We start from the raw sequence: 22857 nt of genomic DNA, 5'->3' as shown, positions 1-22857 counted from the left end.
TATGAACAGGGAAACGATCTGTACATTTCAGATTAGCGGATCTATACTAAAGATATCCCTATCGAGTTATCTTCAATACCCTCACTCGCGTTTACAATTTTACTATTACAATATCTTGGAATCTAGGTATGTGAAATATTGAGTGTGTAAGAACAGTCACGTACTGCTAATAAAGTTCACTGTCTATATTCCTACTTATCATTAGTTAAAGTAGCTTAGCAGTACACTATTATAAGGTAGACGTCTCTCTTTCTTAACATTCAAAGGATCTATACTATCTTATAATGTGCTGAGGTAAATAGGTTCCCGGTGTTCATTCGGCTGATACATGTGAGCTTGTTTTGACACGTGACCAATGCAGTTGGAGCAGTCAAAACTTAAGTTAACAACTTCGTAGAAAGACAAGTTATCTAGTACACATTAGTTCTGATCGGTAACCAACGAGTTCAACATAAAAGCTGGTATTCGTTGTTTGCCAAAGTAAACATTGTTTACATTCTAACCACAATAGTTTGCTGTATAGTTAAAGTAACCGGTTTAAAACAAGTGTACTTCATAATGTACACAGTACAAAGACACGGGCGAGTGCGTTAAGTAATGTAGTAATGTATACAAGTTATAACATGTAACAGATGCCGCTCAAGTGTAGAACTCCTTCGTTACGATCTTACTAACGAACGTAACTGTTGAAATAATTTATTGAAATGGAATAAAAAGAGAACGGAAAACTCCAAAACACCTGTTAGCGTTTTAAACTCAATTATATTTATCAACTATTCATAGTTTTGAGCAATATATTGAACATGGCGAGTGTATGATATAAGAAAACAAAAGTAAAACCGCGTTATTGCGCTCTGCCGTAAGCAGTTTTCTGAAAAAAGTGCTTAAAGACCATTTTTGAAAATTTGGATTTTTTTGTCTAACTTATGTTTTTGGGTCAAGAACTACCCCTGAGAACCATTGGATACATTCGCCGACCTCCTGAAAACCCCCCTTTTTGGAACCCCCTTAAACTCTTAAAATGCAAAAAATGGTAATTTTTCTGAGAAAAGTGCTTAACGACCATTTTTGAAAACGGATGCCGTTTATTTCAAGAATGATGCCATTTCGGGAACTTAAAATGGTTGCTGTTTTGTTGTTTTAGTTACCGATCTTACAGTCTAAAAAAACTGTGATATAAAGAGTGCTTTTAAAAGATTTCAAATAAAGTGATGATGCACCATGTTATTATTGTATAATACTCAATGTGTTTCATCTTCTTAAATCACAACTGTTCCTCTGCCGATTTAATACACGATACTCCATGTGTGTAATGTTACGTGTATGTTAGTACTAGAGGAGGAGTTACAAAAGCTGGACACCGAGTTACGATTCTTGAGAGAGTTCTCATTGGTTAGTTTGTGTCACGTGGTCTTGGGAGTTGTTGACAGATTTAGCGAATTTTGATGGCAAAATAAAGAGATTTTCTGAAAAGTAAGCTGCATTTTACTGCATTTATTTGGCGCACTAACTCAAGCGTTAAAAAGTGTTTTATATAGGGGGTGCTATTATAAGGGTGTATTGTGTGTGCGTGTGTGTGTGTGTATGTGCGTGTGTGTGTGTGTGTGTGTGTGTGTGTGTGTGTGTGTGTGTGTGTGTGTGTGTGATGTATTGTAGCTTTGTAGAAGTAAAACTCGGGGGATTCTTAGAGAAATTTATTCTATCAAAAGAAATCTGATGTCGCTGCAAACGGTATATATATCAGTTATGTTAAAAAGCAAATTGTGTTTATTAACAAATCTTTTGTATTCAGAATAGCATGCCTAATCAAAAACTATGCAGCCATAAATCAAACAGTTGTATTTCTCTCAATTAATGTGCGTACAAACTGCCATAAATTGAGAAACAATAGAAATTACAAATCATCGAATCCAGACAGCCTCAAGTGTCTTGTTTGTGTAGTCTGGGCATGTTTTCTATAATTTCGAGTTTCTTCTTTTAAATTCAGCTTTCATGATTTTATGAAAGCTAAAATTTTCCACCAAATCAATTAATCCGTGAAAGAAGGCGAGATAAAATGGTGGTGGTGATCACGAGTTCAATTTAAATCAATATTTTCAACATCTTAAAAACACGAATCTACATTCTACAATTACTTCTATAATATACTAATATATTATCATTATACAACTGATGCTAAAAATCATTAAAAATATCTTCATGTTATAATTCTGCCTTGGTAACAGCCCTATTAACAGCTTCAATTGACGAAAAGGCATAAAATCATCATCATCATCGACTTGAATTCTGTAAGCAATGTAGATAAAACTGCGTAATTTCAGCCCGAATAGGGCTAACGTTAAAATTCCAACTAGTGCGAATAGGAGGCCTAGATTTAATTAATTAATTACTAAAATTAACTTGTATTGTTTTTTGCCCCTCTTGATCGGTCTTCCAATTGGTTTCAGTTCAATTATTTAGTTACATCTTAGAAATATAGCACAGTTCTTAGGAAGCGAAGGTAGTACTTTAAGAAACATACATTAGTTATAAACTATCGTATCAGACTTTTAACAATATTTGCTCGGAAACGAAAATTTGACTAATATGATAAGGAGAGATAAGAGTAGAATTTAGGGGCATAAATTTCTGAAATGATTCCAAATTAAGAACATGCAAGAGAACAATCGAGTCTTCCGGCTGAGCCAAAACAACTCCTAAAACTGAAAGAAAATTTTTAAACATTCATCAAGATCAAAAATATCTGAAACCCTTGAATCTGTATACCCAAACACGTGCGAAATCATCAAAACTAAAATTTTAAAAATTATCAGCTATTAACAAATTTATTATATGTAACTTGGCTATTATTATCAAAGAGCTCGTTGTGCTTTTTCAACTCGATCTTACAACCAACACACCAAATCACGTGACGTGTTCAATGAGCATGGGCCGAGGGCTCGGATCTTCTTCTTGTGAAAGTAAAATATACAGAGTCTGATTTTATTCGTTAGGTCTCGTCGTATTGGCCTTCCATGGCAACGTTGAAATCGTCCAGTTGCCATTTCAGGGTTTCGAAAGAGGGCCTCTGACTCGCTTCCTGCTTCCAGCAGTCCTTCATAATGGAGTAGTAGTCGTCAGGGCAACCAGTATGCTGTGGCATGCGGTAACCTGGGCAAAATATTATGTAAGGTTAAGATATCTAGAGGAACTGGAGGTGCATATTTGACAGTTATTTAGGGTATCAAATATCTGTTTTGTATTCTTTTAAATAGTGCTGTATAAGAATTCCAAATCAGGCTATATGACGGATACGATATATGACGGATACGAATTGGGTAATATCGTTTGAAAACATTAATAAATAGTTTTAAATATGGCACCTTTTGAGGAATAACACTTCCATTATTACATAAAACTCTGTGTTACTGTATAAATAATTAAAAAGGCTAATTATTAATTAATCGAACGAACCTCCTTCTATTTTCTCAAGGACTTCCTGTCCTCGCATTCCAGGATACGGAACTTTTCCAAGGGTTATTATCTCGTACATTAGAATTCCAAACGACCACACGTCACTTTTTATCGTATATCTGCGGGGGTGCAATTAGATTAACCATATGGTCAATTAATCGAAGAGAATGTATATTACTGCATAGTTTTTTCTAGAGCGAATCTAGGTATAGAGAGAATCTATAGTATTAATAACAATAAATAAAAATTGAGACCCTGCCTACACTACAGAACAGCTGGTACGACTAATGTAGCCTCGAGGCTGGGTGTTTGTACGAGGAGTACCTCACTACCTCACACCAGTTCTTCAAATCATTCTCTAATTGTTTGCATGCCTCACACACATTCTACACTAATTCCATAAACATCCACATTTTTCTCATGCACCTTCTCCGGTGTCTAAATCACGCAAGCAGAAGGTCTCTCAGATAATGTTTACCTGTGATCACCTTTTAGCAAAAGTAACGCTCATGTGGCAGGTGTGCAGCAGGTGTGCGCAGCAGTGTGTGCAGCAGTGTGTGTTACAATTACCTATAATGCTAGTAAGCTACGTATTATGTTCCCTTAATATTCATCATGATCTGTTAGTAGGCACATAACAGAGCAGCTCAAGAAACCACTTTGAGTACAAAGTAATTACAACATCACAATATATACACATCTACACTACAGGAGCTGAAACAGTCATTATCTAGTCGTTATCTACTTAATTACACACGTGCATTGTTATGTCGCGCGCGCATTGAGCACGAGGAATAGGCTCACTCTCCAATCTTACACACTTATAATGAGTCTTATACTATAGTCTATCATATAGTCTATACCGTACTTATAAATAGTTAACTGAACATTTGTAGATACTAATAAAGTGAAGATTGGCTCTCATGAATCTAACAACATGATTATCATGAACTGCCGAATGACGAATTAGAGTCCCTCACTACTCAATAACATATTCAATAATCATCCTAATAGCGGACTAATTACAGAATAATTGTGCTAATTATAAACTAATTACACAGCTTCTCCCTCAGAACACCCTTATATAAAGCGTGTTTGGAGAGTTAGAGAGTGTAGTAGTAGAGAGCACCTACAATATAATATATATTCTAGTACAATAACCTTTACACAGACACAAGGTACACATGTTACACTGCAGTTGTATTACGTGAGGAAGTGTGAACTTGTATCCTGTGATTCTCTGACCACTGTTTTCTGGATCTACACTGTGCTGTGTGAAGTGAAATGTGTCTGTGATTATTATTATTATATTGGGTCTGTAACTTTATTGTGGGTCTGTAATGCTAGATTGAGATTTAGAGGTCAAAAAGAATGTGAGGAATCCATTTTATGTTATGTGCCGTGGAGTTTGGGAAATTTTAGTTATGAAGATTGAAGATGCCATATATAATATAGTGGTTTTCAATACAGGTCATGAACGTATTGTACATTATGTAATGTGCGCAAAGTGTGTAATACATACTCATTGAAATGTTGTACTTTGTTCAGAACGCTCGCGCTTGTGTCTTAACTCTTAATAACTACTAGAACTGTAAGGCGAGGTAGAGAGTGCCAACTCTGCAGTCTGTGTACATCTTTAGTTGCTTCTGTCACGTGATTGGTCGAGAGGTGTCCTCCTGTCGAGTGATTGGTCGAGAGTTGTCACAACTCAATACACTTCAGCAGAAACTCTTTAGCTATAGTTGTCAGTTGATTTTGTCAAGAAGGGCCACACCTAGGCTCTACCCAAATGTAAGATGACAGAGTTCAATAAGCTAACAGTTAGTAATAGCAGTGTATTATATAATACAGTAGCTGTCCTACTTCTAAACCATTTTTGAGATTTAATTCAAATTGAAATTTGAGTACTTTTCCTCAGAAAAACAGTCGCCGTACATTCTACAGCAGTCAGCAGTGTTATACTGCAGTTGAATAACAAATCGCAGATGGCTTGGCAAAAATGTGAACTGTAAATCTCATAATAAACTAAGCCTTGTGAATTTTATTTAGTTCCGAGCTCGTAACCCCTTATTTTCTAGACCATTTCTGGTTCTCATATTCCTGCCTCTTCGCTTATGGGCAGAGGATAATTATTCTCCAGAATTAATGCCCGTGCTAGCAATAAACACTCCCCAGGGGACCCGGCACGTGTGACGTGACTATTACACAACATCTGTTATTAGTCCCCTTTTTGTTGCAGGCTGCAGTAGTTACACGTAAGAAATGTGAGCATCGCCTCCCCACAATTATATAAAGTGGACACACAGGAATTACGAGGGTACTGCAATGAGGGGAAGCAAATAATGTTCACTTAATACGCCACACCATGAGGTTGGAATTAACAGCATACTTACTTTGAAACTTGACATAACAGTGCTAAGTACAGCTTCTGCAGAGAAAGGTCGCAACCATTGGAACCCCCCCTAATCTGCTTGCTGTGTGGACTGTGGCTGTCAATGCTTTGTAACGAGTCAATGTTTTCTAATTAGTCAGTACTTAGTGATTATTTGGTGACCTGGACTGATGGGGATTTTTACGATTTTTACGATCAAACAAACATTTTTTTATACGTGGATCATACGTGATATTTTTAACCAGATAGGTTTATCATACTTTACAAGCTGTAGTCTGTACCAGAGTTACAATATCTAAGTTTAAATGATTGTTCAAACTAGATGCACTCGGATGTAACTCGAACCAGCCGCATTATGAACTTTAAAACACAATAACTGCAATCACATGATTCTGTTCCATGGAATTTAACAATGTGAGGTCTTAATTAACTTACCACGACAATCTTATGTAACCTAATAATACGCACAACGTCATGGATCAAGATCGAAACTCAAAAGCGAAAACTAGATTTTATCAACCAATCTAGTCAGACCTTTACATAATTAAATTACACGAAGTTACATTATGATACCGTAATTACTCGGTCCGACCATCAGAGATTTAGCTGCCATGATAATGTAACTTAGGGTTGGTCCAAGAAATCACGTACACAAGAAACATTTCATTATTGAAGTTAATTTTAGCAGTGATACACACAGAACAGTGCAGCGTTTCCCCACGTTTAGCAGAGTTTCCCCACAACTTGAAAGGTAAAACTCACACAACATGATGGATCGCATTTCCTGTCTACAAACGGGCCCGTGTGCGTAAGTTATGTAATATGTACCCGAAGTGTGTAGCTCGGGATGTGAATGTTATGCCGGATAATGAACTCCGACTAATATCTTAGCATTTTCCTGTGTTTATGTAATTACACACATACTACACATACTTGGGGGGTATTTACATAGTTGCAGTTCTCTCACCTGCCACTCCTATGAAGAACCCACGTACAGGTACCGAGTTTAGTAGAAGGATTATAACAAAACATCATTAGTCTTACAACTGTAAAATTAGCTTTTTCTTCTCTTGTAATACTGATGTTTTCTAGAGAAAAAGCTAATTCATCCTTATTAAACTAAAAACATTTATACACTTTACCATTGAGGCAAATGCCACCTCATCGCGGGACTACTACTATACTACTACTACTATACTACAACTTACTACTACTATTCACGAAAACAAAAGTTTCACTTACTTTTGGTAGAATGCAGCCTCAGGGACTACTATACTACAACTTACTACTACTATTCACAAAAACAAAAGTTTCACTTACTTTTGGTAGAATGCAGCCTCAGGGACTACTATACAGTATACTACAACTTACTACTACTTTTCACGAAAACAAAAGTTCCACTTACTTTTGGTAGAATGCAGCCTCAGGAGCTGTCCACTTGATTGGGAACTTGGACTTCACGTCTGCCAGATAGATATCCTCTCTTGATAACCCAAAGTCAGCTATCTTACACAGGTGGTTCTCACCTACTAACACGTTCCTGGCTGCTAGATCTCGGTGAATAAAGTTCTGAAATAATGAACATGATAAATTGAAGTTTAATAACACTATTAAGACTTTAAAACTAATTTATGTTACGGGTAACATATGCTTGAAAATTAGGATATATGTTGAGGTCTGAGGAGAAAGAGCTGTTATTTTACACGCAGTCCAATGAATCACACTAAAAATTTGAATCATCCTAATTTTCTTTACATTCATTCATTTTTATCACAATTTGACATTCGATATGATCTAGATCCCCAGAACTTACATTACCATCTACACATTCTAAAGACAGTGTAATTTAATTAATAAATTAATTACACGCACAGTAATTACACTAGAATATCACAACTCACCTCAGCTTCGAGATAAGCCATACCGCTAGCACACTGGCCCGCCATGGTAATAAGTACACCCATGTTACCCTCTCGAATCAGACTGTTACCCTTTTTGTGGAGGTAATCTTGTAGGGAGCCGTTTATCATTAATTCTGTGATAATCCAAACTGGTTCCTGGAGAAATGATTATCAGGGGTGGGTCTAGGTATGTGCGGAATTTTAATTGCATGTAAAATAGATAACTTACATTTATAATTTATGTCATGATTTTATATAATATCGTGTGTGCATTGTGTAAAGGTGTTAGTTAAGTATGGTGCGTAGTACGATTTATGATATTGATTATTGATTATTGATCAAATGAAAAAACTATTGTAATTTAGTTTTAAATTTATATTAACGAACTTGTGGTGTAACGTACTACAACGAATGATGAACATGAAATATATTATGCAAATAACTTGGTTCACCACCAAGTCGTTACAATCATATTATTATTCGTATTATCAACAATCATAGGTATGAGAAGATGTTAAGGAAAGCTTAATCAGAAAAGTGAAGAGTCGGTATTTGATCGTATTTCAGTGACCTATAAATTCCCTTATCTTGGATACGAGCCAACAATATAGGTATTGAGCGAGATGAGTCATGAAGATTAGGGCCAGAGTTGCTATCGTAAAACTGTGACGTACACGGTACATGATGTTTCTAAAGAACGTACCATTTAAGGACTTTTACTTTTTTACTTTTACTAGGCAGGTTGCAAGGTGGTATACGGGTAGATGGGGCGGATACTGGTGATTTAATCCGAACAAGCACGATCAAACCATGTTTAACATTCCAGCTTGAGTCGGAATGTATCGAGGAGCGAGGAGCTACACATAATACTTTTTAGTCCTTGTAGGAATCTTGTAATTAGGATACAGGTTGACCCTTGTGTATGATTGGAATTGGATAAAGATATAAACATATTATATAATATACTATTATTATATATTATATCTTTATATATTCATTTAAATATTTACACGGACCTCTCTAGAGCAAATAGCCTTGAGCTGGAGCACATGGGGGTGCTTGAGTCGCTTCATTACATTAGCTTCCTCCAGAAACTTATCAGCGTCCATGGTGCCTTCTTTCATAGTCTTTACAGCCACTCTTACCGCGTTGTTCCATGTTCCCGCCCACACCTGAGAGTCGTTAATTAGTTATTTAACTAATTAATCAATTATCTAATTAATAAATTAATCGATGAATGAATTTGATTAAAAAATAGGAAAATTGAATTGATGTGCCTAAAGCACTAATAAATTAGACCTGTTATTAGTAATTATAAAAACTAAGAACACATTACTTGTGACGACTAATACTAGGCTCTCATGTCATCAAGGCGCAAAATGAAACCTTAGTAGGATAAAGGTGTCAAATAGTTAAGTTTACTATCACATGAAATTCACATTTAGTGAACTGCTGAGACCGTTTATGTTGGCCATGCATGTGTAACAAGTCTTCCCGCTTACAAATACAAACAGATGGGACACTTCAGAGTTCAGAGTACCCAGAGTAACACAACACCTCGCATTTCCTGGTAGAAGTAGAGCTCCCAAACTCACGGTAACACAAACATTAACACTCTCACATTTCTCAAGTAGAGCTCCCTAATCGTCTACCTCCTCTAAGCAGCCCTACTAAAAGTAGAGCTGAACAATAATAATTACACGCTATAATTACCTACTCCTGTCTTACTGTATTAAATGTATAATATTTATTAACCTCTCCGAAGCACCCCTGTCCCAGCCTCTCGTGGAGCTGGATAGTGCTCCTGTTAACTTCCCACACATCGTGTGCTAACCCGTCCGTCTCTGGGGTCTCTTGGTGTTTGGGACACACGTACGTCAGCTTTATTGACAACCCTGAAGGTGGAGATGATTTTAGGTTCTTGGATACGTATCGGATACGTATCGGATACGTATCAAATACTTTTCAAACCTTAAATATGTATCTGATAGATGGTAATTTTAGAGCGGGGAGTTTATTGTCTAAACTTGGATATTCTTTATTGTGGAACGCTTATCAATTTAGAGATTATGTTAACGAGAATTCAGGGTATTGAATATGCTCATTTTCAGTTTATCATTGAGAATATCGAGTTGTATAATTATTAAAGGTAGTATTGAATGTGAATGTCGCTGCTTTTAAGAAGACTGATATCTGACACCGAATTTCACAATAGGCGAGGAATTCTTTCAGGAGTAAGTCTACTTCAGCAGGAAACTGATGTGAAAAGCTGTTTCAGGTTTCAAATTTGGGAATGTTAAATGGGACAGTGCAGAAGTACACATTGAAGTACACATTGAATATTATATAATATGAGGTGCGATAATTAACTTAACATAAATATCTTGCCCGGAAATGTCCGTCACTTGCAGAAAAAATGTTTGAGATGAGTATTCAAAGAGAGAGAGAGATCCAGGAAGCTTGCTTACCATCAGAATTTATTATGGCCAAACAAAAACTATGCAGATTCCGGGCCCCACATTATATTGCCGTGCTAGAGAATAATAAATAGTATTCGCACTTAGCTATCACTGTATTATAAAATAACTCTAAAGAAGAGAGCTGAGGAGAGGAGTGACGTCACACGGAGAGTCCGGATCATGAATAGGCAGAATAAGCACCTGCTACTTATATGATAGCACACTGAGAGTGTGTGTGTGGGTAGAGCTGGGGGGGGGGGGGGGGCTCTCTTCAGTACATGCAAGTGATGCAGCTCGCTAATTACTTTGTTATTGAGTCTTTTAGGGTTGATTACGTTTGAGGAGTGGGCCGAGCAATAGAGTATCCTACACAGATGTTCGGAAATATGATACACTAAGAAGTGATATAATCAAACAGGATAACACCATGTTATTAAACAGCTTTTTAGTGCGTGATTACATTCCCCACATTGTCTAAAAATAGATGGAAATTGTAAGGAGCAATGTTAGGGGATCATTGAGCAAGTAGAGGAGAGCACCCTTTCTCACTCATGAGATAGAGCCACAACATGAGCCGGCAACTCCTTTAAAGTGAAATGTAGGACTGTAGGAATATGTAGGAATATTATTGATTATGTAAGGACGTTTGGTAATCTTACACGATACACCTAGCTTACTAATGCATCCCACATCTAACGTATCACATGAAGGGTGGTGTTGTAATCTGGTTACACAAATGTAAGTTATGTAAAGTGTTACCGAATACCGCGTGTGTTATAGAATAAGGAGCAGTCTAAAATGTTAATAAAAAGATGAAATTATTATTATAGCTGTTGGGGGCGTAGTTCTCCTACATTCTTACATTGTACACTCAGGACATTAAGTTTGCATACCTACCGTGAACCAGCTAAAATCATCTTGTAAGAATACGTGTCTTGCGGAGATTTGCTTTATGCTTGCAAATAAGTTGTCTAGCGTGTAGCGGAGGTACACGTTTAAATGATTTCATGTGAAAATGTAACTTCTAAAATTTTAAATTTTAAAACTTCCAAACTAAATGCCGGCGTTGATCTGTTAAATTCCATGCAGGAAAAATGAACATGCAGGAAGAATGAACGTTACCCTTGTTTTGTCGGTAGTAAGCAATAAGTTCGTGAACGTTAGGGAACTCAATCTTGTTACTGATGAACACCTCGCCTGTCTCTGACTTGGTTCTTATACAGAAGTGTTTTATCACGGCTGACCCAGCATCGTTGTTTTCTCCCCGAACAGACAGGGACAAGGTTCCAGGCCTAGTTTCACTCTCACGCACCAGGAACGAGCCCGGCTGGGTTTGCTTGAGATAGGCTTCACTGTCGCTTCGTTTAATTAGACCGAAATACCAGCTGAAAAAAAATAGTGGTCACTCACCACGGTTGTTTGAGTAGTAGTCAATGAGTTCTTGTACACTGTCAAAGTTGAAGTTCATAGAGATGAAGTACTGTCCAGTCTCGCGTCGGCGTATGTTATAATGTTTGATAAGTTGTCGGAGGTCGGTGGTTTGCGCGTTACGCAGAGACAGACTCAGAGTACCAGGTCTTGTCTCACTTTCTCTGACCAGGAAGGTTCCAGGCTCGGAGTTCTTCAAGCTCTCGTCTGCTTCTCGTCGTTTTATCAAGCCAAAGTACCATCTTGTGTGTTGTCAGTGTGTTTGTCAGTGTGTAAAGTGTAATTTGTAATATTTCGTCATTTGTAAAAGTTGCAACACACCCATTGTCCCATTAAGTAATAACAAGTACTGTTTTAATCGACACACTGTAGATCATTGTTAATTTTATTTACAAACTGATGACTACAAATAACAAAAAGACACGTGACACTGTCTGGAGTAAAACGTGACATTATCACGTGAGATAAGTGATTACTCACGCTTTAGCCTCGAGAGAGTGAACAGAAGCAACATAGTTAGAGGGGATGTAACCTTCCTCTCTAGTGCGGGTGTTTCTGGCTTTCCACCAGTCCGAGTTGCTCTTATCCAACACCACTAAGATATCATCCTGTAATGTTAATAATTAGTGTTAAATTAGTGTTAAAAATTACCAGTGTGGACTGTGGCCCAATGGGATGAAGGCAAATTTATCCAGTTAACATAAAGTTGTGAAAATGAGAATTGAACGATAGATGGAATTTCATTTCAATAGAAGCAGACATTATTATTGAAAACACGTTACAGATAATACAGAGCACCCACTAGATAATACTCCATAATAACTATGCACCAAATAACATTATTTTTACTCATTTACCTAGTGTGGTAAGCAAAGAAATGTTTAACTATGAATTAGCAACGACCTGGCTTGAAATATAACCTTGGCTCTCTATCAGCTGAAAATGAATAATTAAAACAGAAGACACATACCTTCTCAAAGCTAATATCAGAATTAGTCCTCTTTTGGTAAGCATATAGGGCTATAACAGATGTGTCCTCTTGTCCTGCAACAAAGAGATACATGGAGTTAATAAAATTCAGATTTATTGAGGGATACAGTGAAACGAGGACATTGAATGGGAACTGATGTTGTGAGCATACAGTTTACAGAAATTTGAATATTGAACTTTTTAGTGAAAATCAGGTTACATGTTGATTGTTATCTTATAATTAGACAATACAGTTTGTGTCGCATATACTTATAGTTATTAGTTATATATAAACTCCTAAAAGTACAGGATATAACAATCTTACCCAGGCTAGATTGTGGAGGGGGCGGCGGAGGTGGTCTCTCCGTCAGTCCATTGGACCCACCCTCTATTGCAGGCTTCTTTTGTTTGGGCTTAGATTCGATACATCCCATAGTATATTGTGTTGCACCTCTTCAAACCATAAAGCTAAAAGTGAAAGTTAAGTTTTAAATTCTATCCTTTTTTTATTGAAATCTTTCAAATCAATCAATTACATACAAATTTACACAATGAATGAACAACATTAAATCTTCTCCGATAAAATCAGATTTTCTAGGACAAAATGTATGTAATCAAAGGACCTGAGGGTCACCAAAACACAGATGTTGAGAGCAAAATGAACCTCCTGCACAAGTATGGGCCCACATTATTTACAATCAAATAATATAATAAAAAACAAAAGCTCCCTTCTTGATAATATCGAAGTGGGGGGGGGGGGGGGGGGGGTGACATGTCCGCCATGTCCTGTCCTTTTTGGATTCTATGAGACAACGGATGTGTTTTTTGGGATATTAGCGTACATTGACGGACATTGGCGGGCTCGGACAAACATTAGCAGACATCCATAAGCTGTCCACTTTTGTCCGCCAATGCAGTGGCGTAACGTTGCCTGTTGGCGCCCCACTGCTGAAAAAGCGTCCCCTTTTTGGCGCCCCTACCCTTTTGGTGCCCCTCCCTAACATTGGACAACTTTTAGGATACGCCGGTAAAATCTCTATAAAAAAGTGTGTTTCTAGATTAAAACGCGCAGTTTTGCTAGTACTGTGTTAATTTTTTCCAAATTGTCCCACATTCAAACGACGATTTGGCCCCTCCTCCGGCGGGGCCCTTTGTTACGCCACTGCGCCAATGTCCTGTCCTGTCCTGTCTTTTTTGGATTCTATGAGACAAGCGGACATAGATGGACGAGTCACCCCCCTTTAATTGAAAAAGAAAAATAACCAAAAGTTAAGTTTTATTTCTTGTTATTACACCACTCTGCAACCTACTGCAATATGTGATCTAAACCTTAGACTGATAAACACTCCCTATACCATGAATGTTCAAGGGATGTCTGCTGGGCGAAGGGCTGGACTGCAGTAGTTATCATTTGAAGCATTTTCTGAATCGTGGAAAGTGTCGAACAATACTGTGAGACCAGGTTGAAAGTAATGTTTCAAAAGTTGGAAGATGCATCTATGAAATATATGCATGAAATAACTTAAGATCAACCACCATTAGTTGGGATATTGCTGAACTTATATGATCGTCTTAATTAGAAAAAAAAGAAAAAAGAATGATAATAAGCATCACGCTTCATTTTCCTGTCAGATCTCGAATCTGGTAACTCGAAACTTGATCCATCAATCTCAGGGGGCCGGGTGTGTTTAAAAATTGGTTAGCGCTGTGGAATCTCCTGCGGGCAGCTCAGCCAATACAACAAAAAATATGCAATATTTCTGACCTTGAAATTAACTCTGCTAGTGTGAAAAGTGAATTACTTCAGCTCAATGTTTATAAAAGTTGTGGACCAGATGGAGTTTATTCTAAATTATTGAAAGCGTTGGCTGAGGATTTCAGATTTGTCAATGCAGTAACTGAATTATTTAAGGGATGTGCTGAAACTGGTGAATTGCCAAAAGTGTGGAATTAAATCAGCATCTGCTGTTGGATTGTTTAAGAAGGGGTCAAATAAAAGGCAGATCCTTTAAATAATCGACCAGTATCTCCGACTATTTTGTGTAATATTTTTGAACTACTTGAAAACTTTGGTATTACAGGAAATCTTTTGGCATTTCAGTTATTGAAGCACCTAACGGGAATTATCAATCATTGGAAATATAATTAAAAATACTTAAATGTAATGCCGTAATGGCCTGGCCTTTGCCAAACGCAAATTATATGTATAATTACAATTGCAATAATTTGACTTGCTGAGAACAGTGATGATGCAAAATGCAATGAAGCAAGACATTTTAAAACCTTTGTAATATATGCGATTTGAATTGTCGAAATTAAAATTTAATATCTTCGTAAATCCTGCGTGCATAACTTGTTTTGTTTTTACAAAAATCCACTTACCTGAGGACCCCAGGCTATTATGTTCATTATTATATTATTTTATATAACCGAATATAGATTTGGCGGAATGACAGGCTGAGCGCGGCCCAGTAAAAATCCACAACATAACAATTGTTGTTGAACATTCAAATTGTTGTACTTGATTAAAAATATTACAAGTAATCATCAACACACAACAGCTCGTTTGGTGTTGTAAATTTATAATCTACCCAGACGCTGCGCTTGACGGATGATACTCGTCCAGATTTTGTCGAAGTTGCCCGAGGCACGAAGCTTCAAAGTATCGTGCGCCGGGTCAGCACATTAATAATGGACAAAAACCGCGCGCGCAGAATTAAACTCGTCGACGGTCTATATTTAGACCTAAATATTTTAAAAGTATCACCCGTTAAGTCTGGCATATTGTTTATATAATAAATACAATAATTGTTTTTGTTTAGATTGTCGTCGCACCGCGCGCACACTATCCTGCCATGCATTATTTTTTGAAATGAAATGAGGTATTTATATCCCGCTCATATGATTAATGAACATTAATAATTTCTTAATTATCGCTTTTTTATTTATTGGTAAAAAGCAATCATTTGATTTTCCAATTCTTTTTTGAACAAAACGTTATTGGAGCGGGGATATATTTACTGGGCGGCGCTCAGCCTGTCATTTTACTGGGTGGCGCTCAGCCTGTCATTCCGCCGCGGAATCTCAATTCGGGATGAGCGAATTACGACTTCCATCGCCCTGAAAAAAAGTGCGAATGCTCATTGGATCTTAGAACGCACGTGACTTGTAGGTTTACAACCTACCAGGACGCGCGCCGAGTTGGACTCGTCGATGGTCCTAATATATGGAACATATATTTTACGAGTATCACCCGTTAACACGTGACAAGCATTCACGTGACCGTTCAGAACCAATTACAGCCACGGCCCACGCAAAAGATTAATAAGATTGATATTTTATTACATCAAAGAGAGGATTCAAAAAAGCTTTGTAAGTCTCAGTAATATATAATGAATAACGCAAGCAGTTCACCAACATCCAAGAATGGGACAGGACAATGAAACTTTACTGGGCGCCGCTCAGCATGTCATTCCGCCGAATCTTTTCGAACATAATACATAATAGCCTGGGGTCCCCAGGTAATGAATAACGCAAGCAGTTTACGAACAACCAAGAATGGGACAGGACAATGAAACTTAACATATTTTCTTGTAAAAGTAGTTTTTACTGGCTCACCCGAAATCAAATCAAATCAAAACACGATACAAATGAAACAAAAGATCATCAAAAATATTAGTAGAAAACATGTTTTTGCCCGTAAGAGCTTTAACTATACCGTAATGAGTTAATTTTGATAAAATAGATTTAACATTTAAATCAGGCTCATCAGCCCAGGTCTATGTTAATGGGATACATGCCATTTCGAAAACTTCATCTGGACGAAACACATATCTATTTTTTTAAATATCCTGTCATCACTCCTGGAGTAATGGATATTATATGTTTATTTCAATAAATTTGATAATCAATAAATTAGAATAGAATCTAGTCTTCTTTTTAGCTGACTCTTCTGCAACCTCTTCCTCTACATTCTCAACCTCATCATCAACTTCCTCATCTTCATCATCAACATCATCACCCCTGTCTTCATCGCTAGTGGTGTGTGCGAGATTTAGGTCCAGTTCATCAACAGGTATTAAAGTAAAATACAATTTTAAGTAAAATACAATTTTTATTTTCCACAGAAGAATCAATACATATTGAATTATAAATATCCGATAATTCCATTAATAATCATTAAAAGTTGCTTATTGTCATTTGTAAAATCAAAAACGAAAAGCCCTACGCTGAACGCGCGCGGCATTTTTTCTGCAGCTGCCTAGCTTCAAGCTTGTAGCCGCTAACATCAAAGCCGCCGCGCGCGCCCAGTGCTGGGGTGCATTCTCATTAACAATTAAACTTGGTCAAAGATATTTATATACAATTCCTAAATTAAATCAATAATCATGTTAATATGAGTATTCAACACTACTCGACAACAAATATTTGCCGGCCCATCAACGATTCAGTCGCCGAAACAAAAATCAAATGTTTGCTTATTCGTTTCGGGGACTGTTTGAACTCAGTACTATATCTATATAATCCGACTAATCACATTTTATAATGGTTAAAATACAAAGTAAAAAGATTTTCCTCGATGGGCCGGCATTCGCAACCGCGAAACGTTTTGAGTACGACAAACGATGACACCACCACCAGCCGTTAATTGATAAGTCCATGGGTGACGGGATAAAGTTAAAGTAAGATGTGTAATTTCATATTGCCTATCACCTATCACCTAAGTTACTTTGCATATACTGCTTCTAGTTACACGATAGCGATCTCAGTTCCCAATAACGTGTGACCCAACAGAGGGGATTGTGGAAGGACACGTACATTTTTCATTAACACGTGCCCTGATTACCCCCTCCGTTGAGCTACTATACGGGGAACGCTGACCGCCAGTCTGTTATGTAGTCAGATCGTTAATAAATTATACTTTAAAATTGGTTGCCGGGTGATGGTGTCAGTGAGAGACGTTAAGTTAGGTGAACATTGGTACAAAAATATAATAATCTAGCAGTTTATCTCAAAGTTAAAATCACTATTTGTTAAAGTATACAAACAGTTCTATTCAAAAGAACAAAGTCCGAGAGCAGAGAGAAGATTTGGAGACTATACACGCATATAGTAGAGGCTCTTACGGGCAAAAAGACGTGTTTTCTGCTACGAGTTTAGAGACCTAACCGCTAATTGGACACAATAGTATGATGTCTAAGGATCGATAATATGTTAAGAAGTATAAATTTGGCCTTATTAGTCACGTGCTATACCAATGCGCGTTTTAAACTTTGACAGTCTATTACTCTAAGGCAAATAAAGTAATTATATCCATATTTTGTCAGCAATAAGATCACATTATTTTCTATTTAGTGTGAAAATATGAGCTAGAACGGACATAATCTCGCTGAGTTATAGCTGTTTGAAATTTATGATGAACGCGCGGGTGCCAATTGATAACAACTAAATGCTTTTGCGCGTAGTGCGCGTCGAAAATTTGGCAAAAACGCTTGCGGAGTGACAATATTCAAACTTCGATTAAGTATATGAAGTGGGTACTTCTCGGAAAGGAAAAATTTAGGCAAACACGATGTGACTATTTTTGGGTTGATTTAATACAACTGCAAAAAATTATTCAAACTTAAAGCAAAAAAGTCAAAATTTTTACCACTTTTTTGGATTTTTACCTCAGAACAAATAGAGGGATTTGTTTTATTTTTATACAATCTTGTGCGGCTGTCTTTTAGCTATCTTTATGCAAGTTTTGCCGACATGCCAACAAAATTAACTTGCTCAAAATATCAAAAAACATGGTTTTTTGGCCTATTTTTGGCCCAAAAATCGGTTTTTTTGCAATTTTACCCCAGAACAATCAGTCCAATCATCTTGAAACCACTTTCAATCGATTCTACGGTCAAAAATACGTCTAGTAAGGTGTATCTGGGGTCCCTAACGTATCGAGCAGACAATGCCCGTAAGAGCCTCTACTAATATGTGGGGTTTAAATTTGGTATTAGTAATTTTAGGGTTCGACCGAAAATGTTGGTCGGTTGGTTAATAGGGAGCAGTCACTGTCATTAGAATTATCAGATTAGGAGCAACAATTAGAATCAAATTGGACATATTGTGTATTGTGTATTGTGAAATCAGTGAAACCTAGAATGGCGGTAAAATGCTAGGGCCTTGTTATGCGCGCTAACATACTAGCTGCTGAAAATAAAGAAGTATATGCATGATAATGTCGTTTGTCGGCAGCGCCTGCCGATACCTGGATTATATTGTGTTTAACTTAGAATTCAGTGAAATTTTTGTCATTCCATTCAGCACCATACCTGTTTTGGGCATTCATCAGTGACTTTTGTAATTTATTCTTAACAGAAGAACAAGAGGAATTAAAATTAAATGAGCCAATTTTACAAAACTCATTCCACAGCCACGCTGATTTATAGATGAATTGTTTAGTTGGAGAAGGTGTGATTAACATATTGTCTTTCCTATGAGATATATTGAACAAAGAGAACATTGAAATTGGTACTCTTGTCTTAATTATCTTTAAAAATTCCATTAGGCAACGTAGTCTATATAGGTTCTCTACAGCTAGTAATTTATGTTTTGCAAATAGAGGTTTGGTATTTCCACTCTCCCAATTTTCGGTAAAATTTTTGAAAAGGTTATCTACTCACGGCTTTATGGTTTTCTCTCGAGTCAGGGAATACTGCACGATAGCCAGTTTGGGTTCCGAAAGGGTCATTCAACATCACATGCACTCAACTACTCTATTCACCACATTCAGCAGTCACTCAAAGCCGGTAATCATGTTTTAGGAATCTTTATCGACCTAAGTAAAGCATTTGATACAATAGATCACTCAATACTTCTCAAAAAATTAAACACATACGGGATCAGAGGACGGGCACACAAACTCCTGGAAAGTTATCTTTCCGACCGTAAACAATATGTTGGTGTGCTCAATGAAATATCTGATACTCTACCTGTGCTTTTTGGAGTGCCACAAGGGAGCTGCTTAGGGCCCCTTCTGTTCTTAATTTACATAAACGATCTTACAAACTCTGAAAAGAACTCTAAATTTGTTCTATTTGCTGATGACACAAATATCTTCGTCGCTGCAAAAAGTAAAAACCTAGCATACAAAAAAGCCAATGAAGTCCTAAATTCCGTACACCGCTACATGCTTGCCAATAAACTTCACATAAACACTGGCAAGAGCTGTTACCTTGAATTCTCAAACTCTCGATCCAACAAAGATAAAGATACACCCTCTGATCAAGAAATCAATATCAATGGCATACCCTTGGAGAGAGTACATGAAACTAAATTCTTAGGTGTAACAATCGATGAAGACCTAAACTGGAACGCACATAGAAGGAAATTAGCAAAAAAACTAGCCAGCTGCTGTGGCATGCTAAATAGAATTAAAGATAACATTCCCACATCACTCCATAAAGATCTATATCACACTCTGTTTGAAAGCTATCTTGCATATGGTATAACTGTCTGGGGAGGGGCATCTAACAAAAAACTTGAACCTCTGTTCAAAGCACAGAAAATGTGTGCCCGCATAATGTTTGGAGATAAAGAAGCATACTTGGATAAATTTAAAACTAGTGCACGATGCAGACCCTACGGGGAGCAAATCCTGGGCAAGGAATTCTACAGAAAGGAGCATACAAAACCCCTCTTCAACACTCATGAAATCATGAATGTGCATAATCTGTACTTCTACCATTGTATTAATGACATCTTCAAGGTCTTGAAATATAGAACCCCTATATCACTATACTCCCTCTTTGAAACATCTGGCAGACTTGGCAAAGAGACACTCATTCTCACACCTAAACCATCAGACAGCTACATATACAGAGCAGGGACAATATGGAATACAGTACGACAAAATCTCATGCTAACTACATTCACCTGTTATAAGCCCAATCACCTCAAATCATCCATAAGAATCACCATCACTCACACTCAAAAGGAAGGAGAACCAAATGACTGGAACTTAGCTTTAAACAGCGTTCGACAAAATTCAAAAACTTTAAAATTGACCTTGCCTAGATTACTTAAGCTTGAAAAAGCGGTAGTATCTTAGCAAAATATAACTTGCAGCAGCCCCATACCTTGTCATGAACATAATATCGAAACTACCTCTGTGATCACATCTTTCTCTGGGTGCAAAATGAATATATATATAATAGGTTTATTAGTTTTATAGAAATTTAAAAGTTCTATAGAAATTTATTATATAAGGATTATAAACATTTTATTTGTGTGTTTTGTGTTATGCATTTTTATACCTATTTTAGAAGAGATTTTTATAGAATGTTAGAAGTGCAGTAGGGTCAGTTTCAGACGAATTAAGCATAAATGACATCACTGCCATGTCTGAAGTGGTTTGTAAATGGGCCATTGTAAGCCACAAGCGTTTTGGTCCCTCATTCCTGCCACTCAGCATTGCCTACTGTAAAGTAGAAATTTTTCTAAGATAATAGAGAAACTGACCTTGTCTCACTAAATTCAACCACTTACCATAATAAAAATACTAACAACCAAATAAAGTTTTTAAATAATTATATACAATCACCAAAAATATTTCCTCAAGTTTACTTCTAGCTAACTAGTTCGTGGTTTAAGCTCTTATTTTATTTATGATTAAAGGAATGTAAAATAAAACTTTTCGTTTCATTGAAAACTTTTCGTTTCATTGGTAGACTCCTTAACATAAAAATCGCAACCCAAACGTTGGGAGCCGAACGGTCTAACTCTAGCACATGTTTTGAATTTGTCTACATACCTTTTATGGTCTCCGAATAGAATTCTTATACATTTCTTCTGAGTAATAAATAGTGGTTTTAACTGGATATTAGGAATACCTCCCCACACAGAAATAGCAAAACCGAGATGTGATTCAAAGAGAGAATGGTAAATTTGTTTATATAGTGATTCTGGTAAGCATTTCTTAATACGGTAGATACGTCCACAAGCACTGCTTAGTTTTTTGTTAAGGGATTGTATGTGTGGTTTCCAACTTAATTTGTCATCAATAATTACTCCAAGGAATTTAGTTTGCTTTCTCATAATACCGTCCTCTGTGTCCTCTCACTGCAATCAAAACTGTTTTAAGTAGCTCAAATCGCAAACGACGTCTAAGATTTGCCATGATGAGGCTTTTGTCCTGGCTGGTCTTGGCTGCCAGAAGTGTTGTCACTCGTTTAAGGAACATGGTAGCCTGTGGGCCCATACCTCCGGTGGTCGAGAATACAAGGCCACTGCAGGTTCCTTTTTCGATCTGTACACAGCGGTCTCCATATTTTCTTTCTTTCTCTCTCTCATGCTTCTTGTACATCTTTGCTGGGGTGTTGTGGTTAGCGTTGGATTTGGCTCCGGGGTGTAAAACCCTGATATCAAAAAATGCCATCTCCATTGGTGACCACAGACCTCTAGCTGCAATGTCAAGCCTTGCCCCATCATCCAAACACATATCCTGCCATATTCTCATTTGGCGCCGGTTATATCTCCAAAGAAAGCACATCCAATTTGATATGTATGAAATATGTCTATAACTTGTTTGATTCTGCGCTAGGTTGACTTGTGTTGACCAGAATTGAACGGGGAATCAAATCATGAAGTTTGAAGGAAGTTACTGCAATGCGCTCAATTTGGGGAGTGTACTTTCGGTGGAGATATAACCTATTTAACACTTCAGCCCCAGTGGCAAATAGTCAGGCGTCCAGGAATTTAACACCTAGTCAAAATTTGTTGATAACCGGTAAAAAAAGATTCTTGTGGAAAAAATATTCACGTTAATTTAAAATTAAATCAAAATTGGTCGCTCTCAGGGCTAACGCGATGTTACATCATTTTATCGACTCGAAGTTCGAATCGAGCGCATTCCTAGATTCCATGACTATTTCTTACCTATAAGATTGCTTGACTATTTTTTGCGCATTCAGACACCAAAAAACGCGCAGAAAACGCGAGCTATCCATTCCTCCTTCCTCAACATCCCGGAATATGAAAAAATAGTCATGTAAAATAGTCATTTGAAATAGTCATGCAAAATTTCAGCTCTGATACGCTAAAATATCAAGTTAATCTTAAACAATCGACAATCTAATATGAATCCTCCCAATCCTCCCAGCCATATTAACTGGTGAACGGTGTAAATATAGAGCGGTATTTTAAAATGTAGCATTCAAAATTTTATGGATTCAAGTTGGCTCCTTTAGTCTAGATTCATTTAGAAAATTCTCGA

At 37.1% G+C, this 22857-nt stretch overlaps 1 protein-coding gene across 1 annotated transcript; it reads right to left on the bottom strand.

Annotated features, from left to right (window-relative positions):
• Positions 1 to 1681: 1681 nt before the first annotated feature.
• On the bottom strand, positions 1682 to 13076 carry LOC134825800 (tyrosine-protein kinase SRK3-like). The gene is made up of 10 exons (XM_063838002.1): positions 12928 to 13076; positions 12604 to 12677; positions 12114 to 12241; positions 11328 to 11590; positions 9502 to 9641; positions 8763 to 8918; positions 7747 to 7902; positions 7251 to 7414; positions 3454 to 3572; positions 1682 to 3150 (listed from the first exon to the last, which is right to left on the bottom strand). The coding sequence occupies exons 1-10, from the start codon at positions 13034 to 13036 to the stop codon at positions 2990 to 2992; spliced, it is 1470 nt and encodes a 489-aa protein (XP_063694072.1). The 5' UTR covers positions 13037 to 13076; the 3' UTR covers positions 1682 to 2989.
• Positions 13077 to 22857: the final 9781 nt, after the last annotated feature.

Source organism: Bolinopsis microptera, unplaced genomic scaffold (genome assembly GCF_026151205.1).
Source record: "Bolinopsis microptera isolate Bmic1 unplaced genomic scaffold, MBARI_Bmic_1.0 sca94, whole genome shotgun sequence".
Lineage (NCBI taxonomy): Eukaryota > Metazoa > Ctenophora > Tentaculata > Lobata > Bolinopsidae > Bolinopsis > Bolinopsis microptera.
The sequence above is the reverse complement of the archived record's forward strand: the minus strand, read 5'-3'. Positions and strand labels throughout refer to the sequence as shown.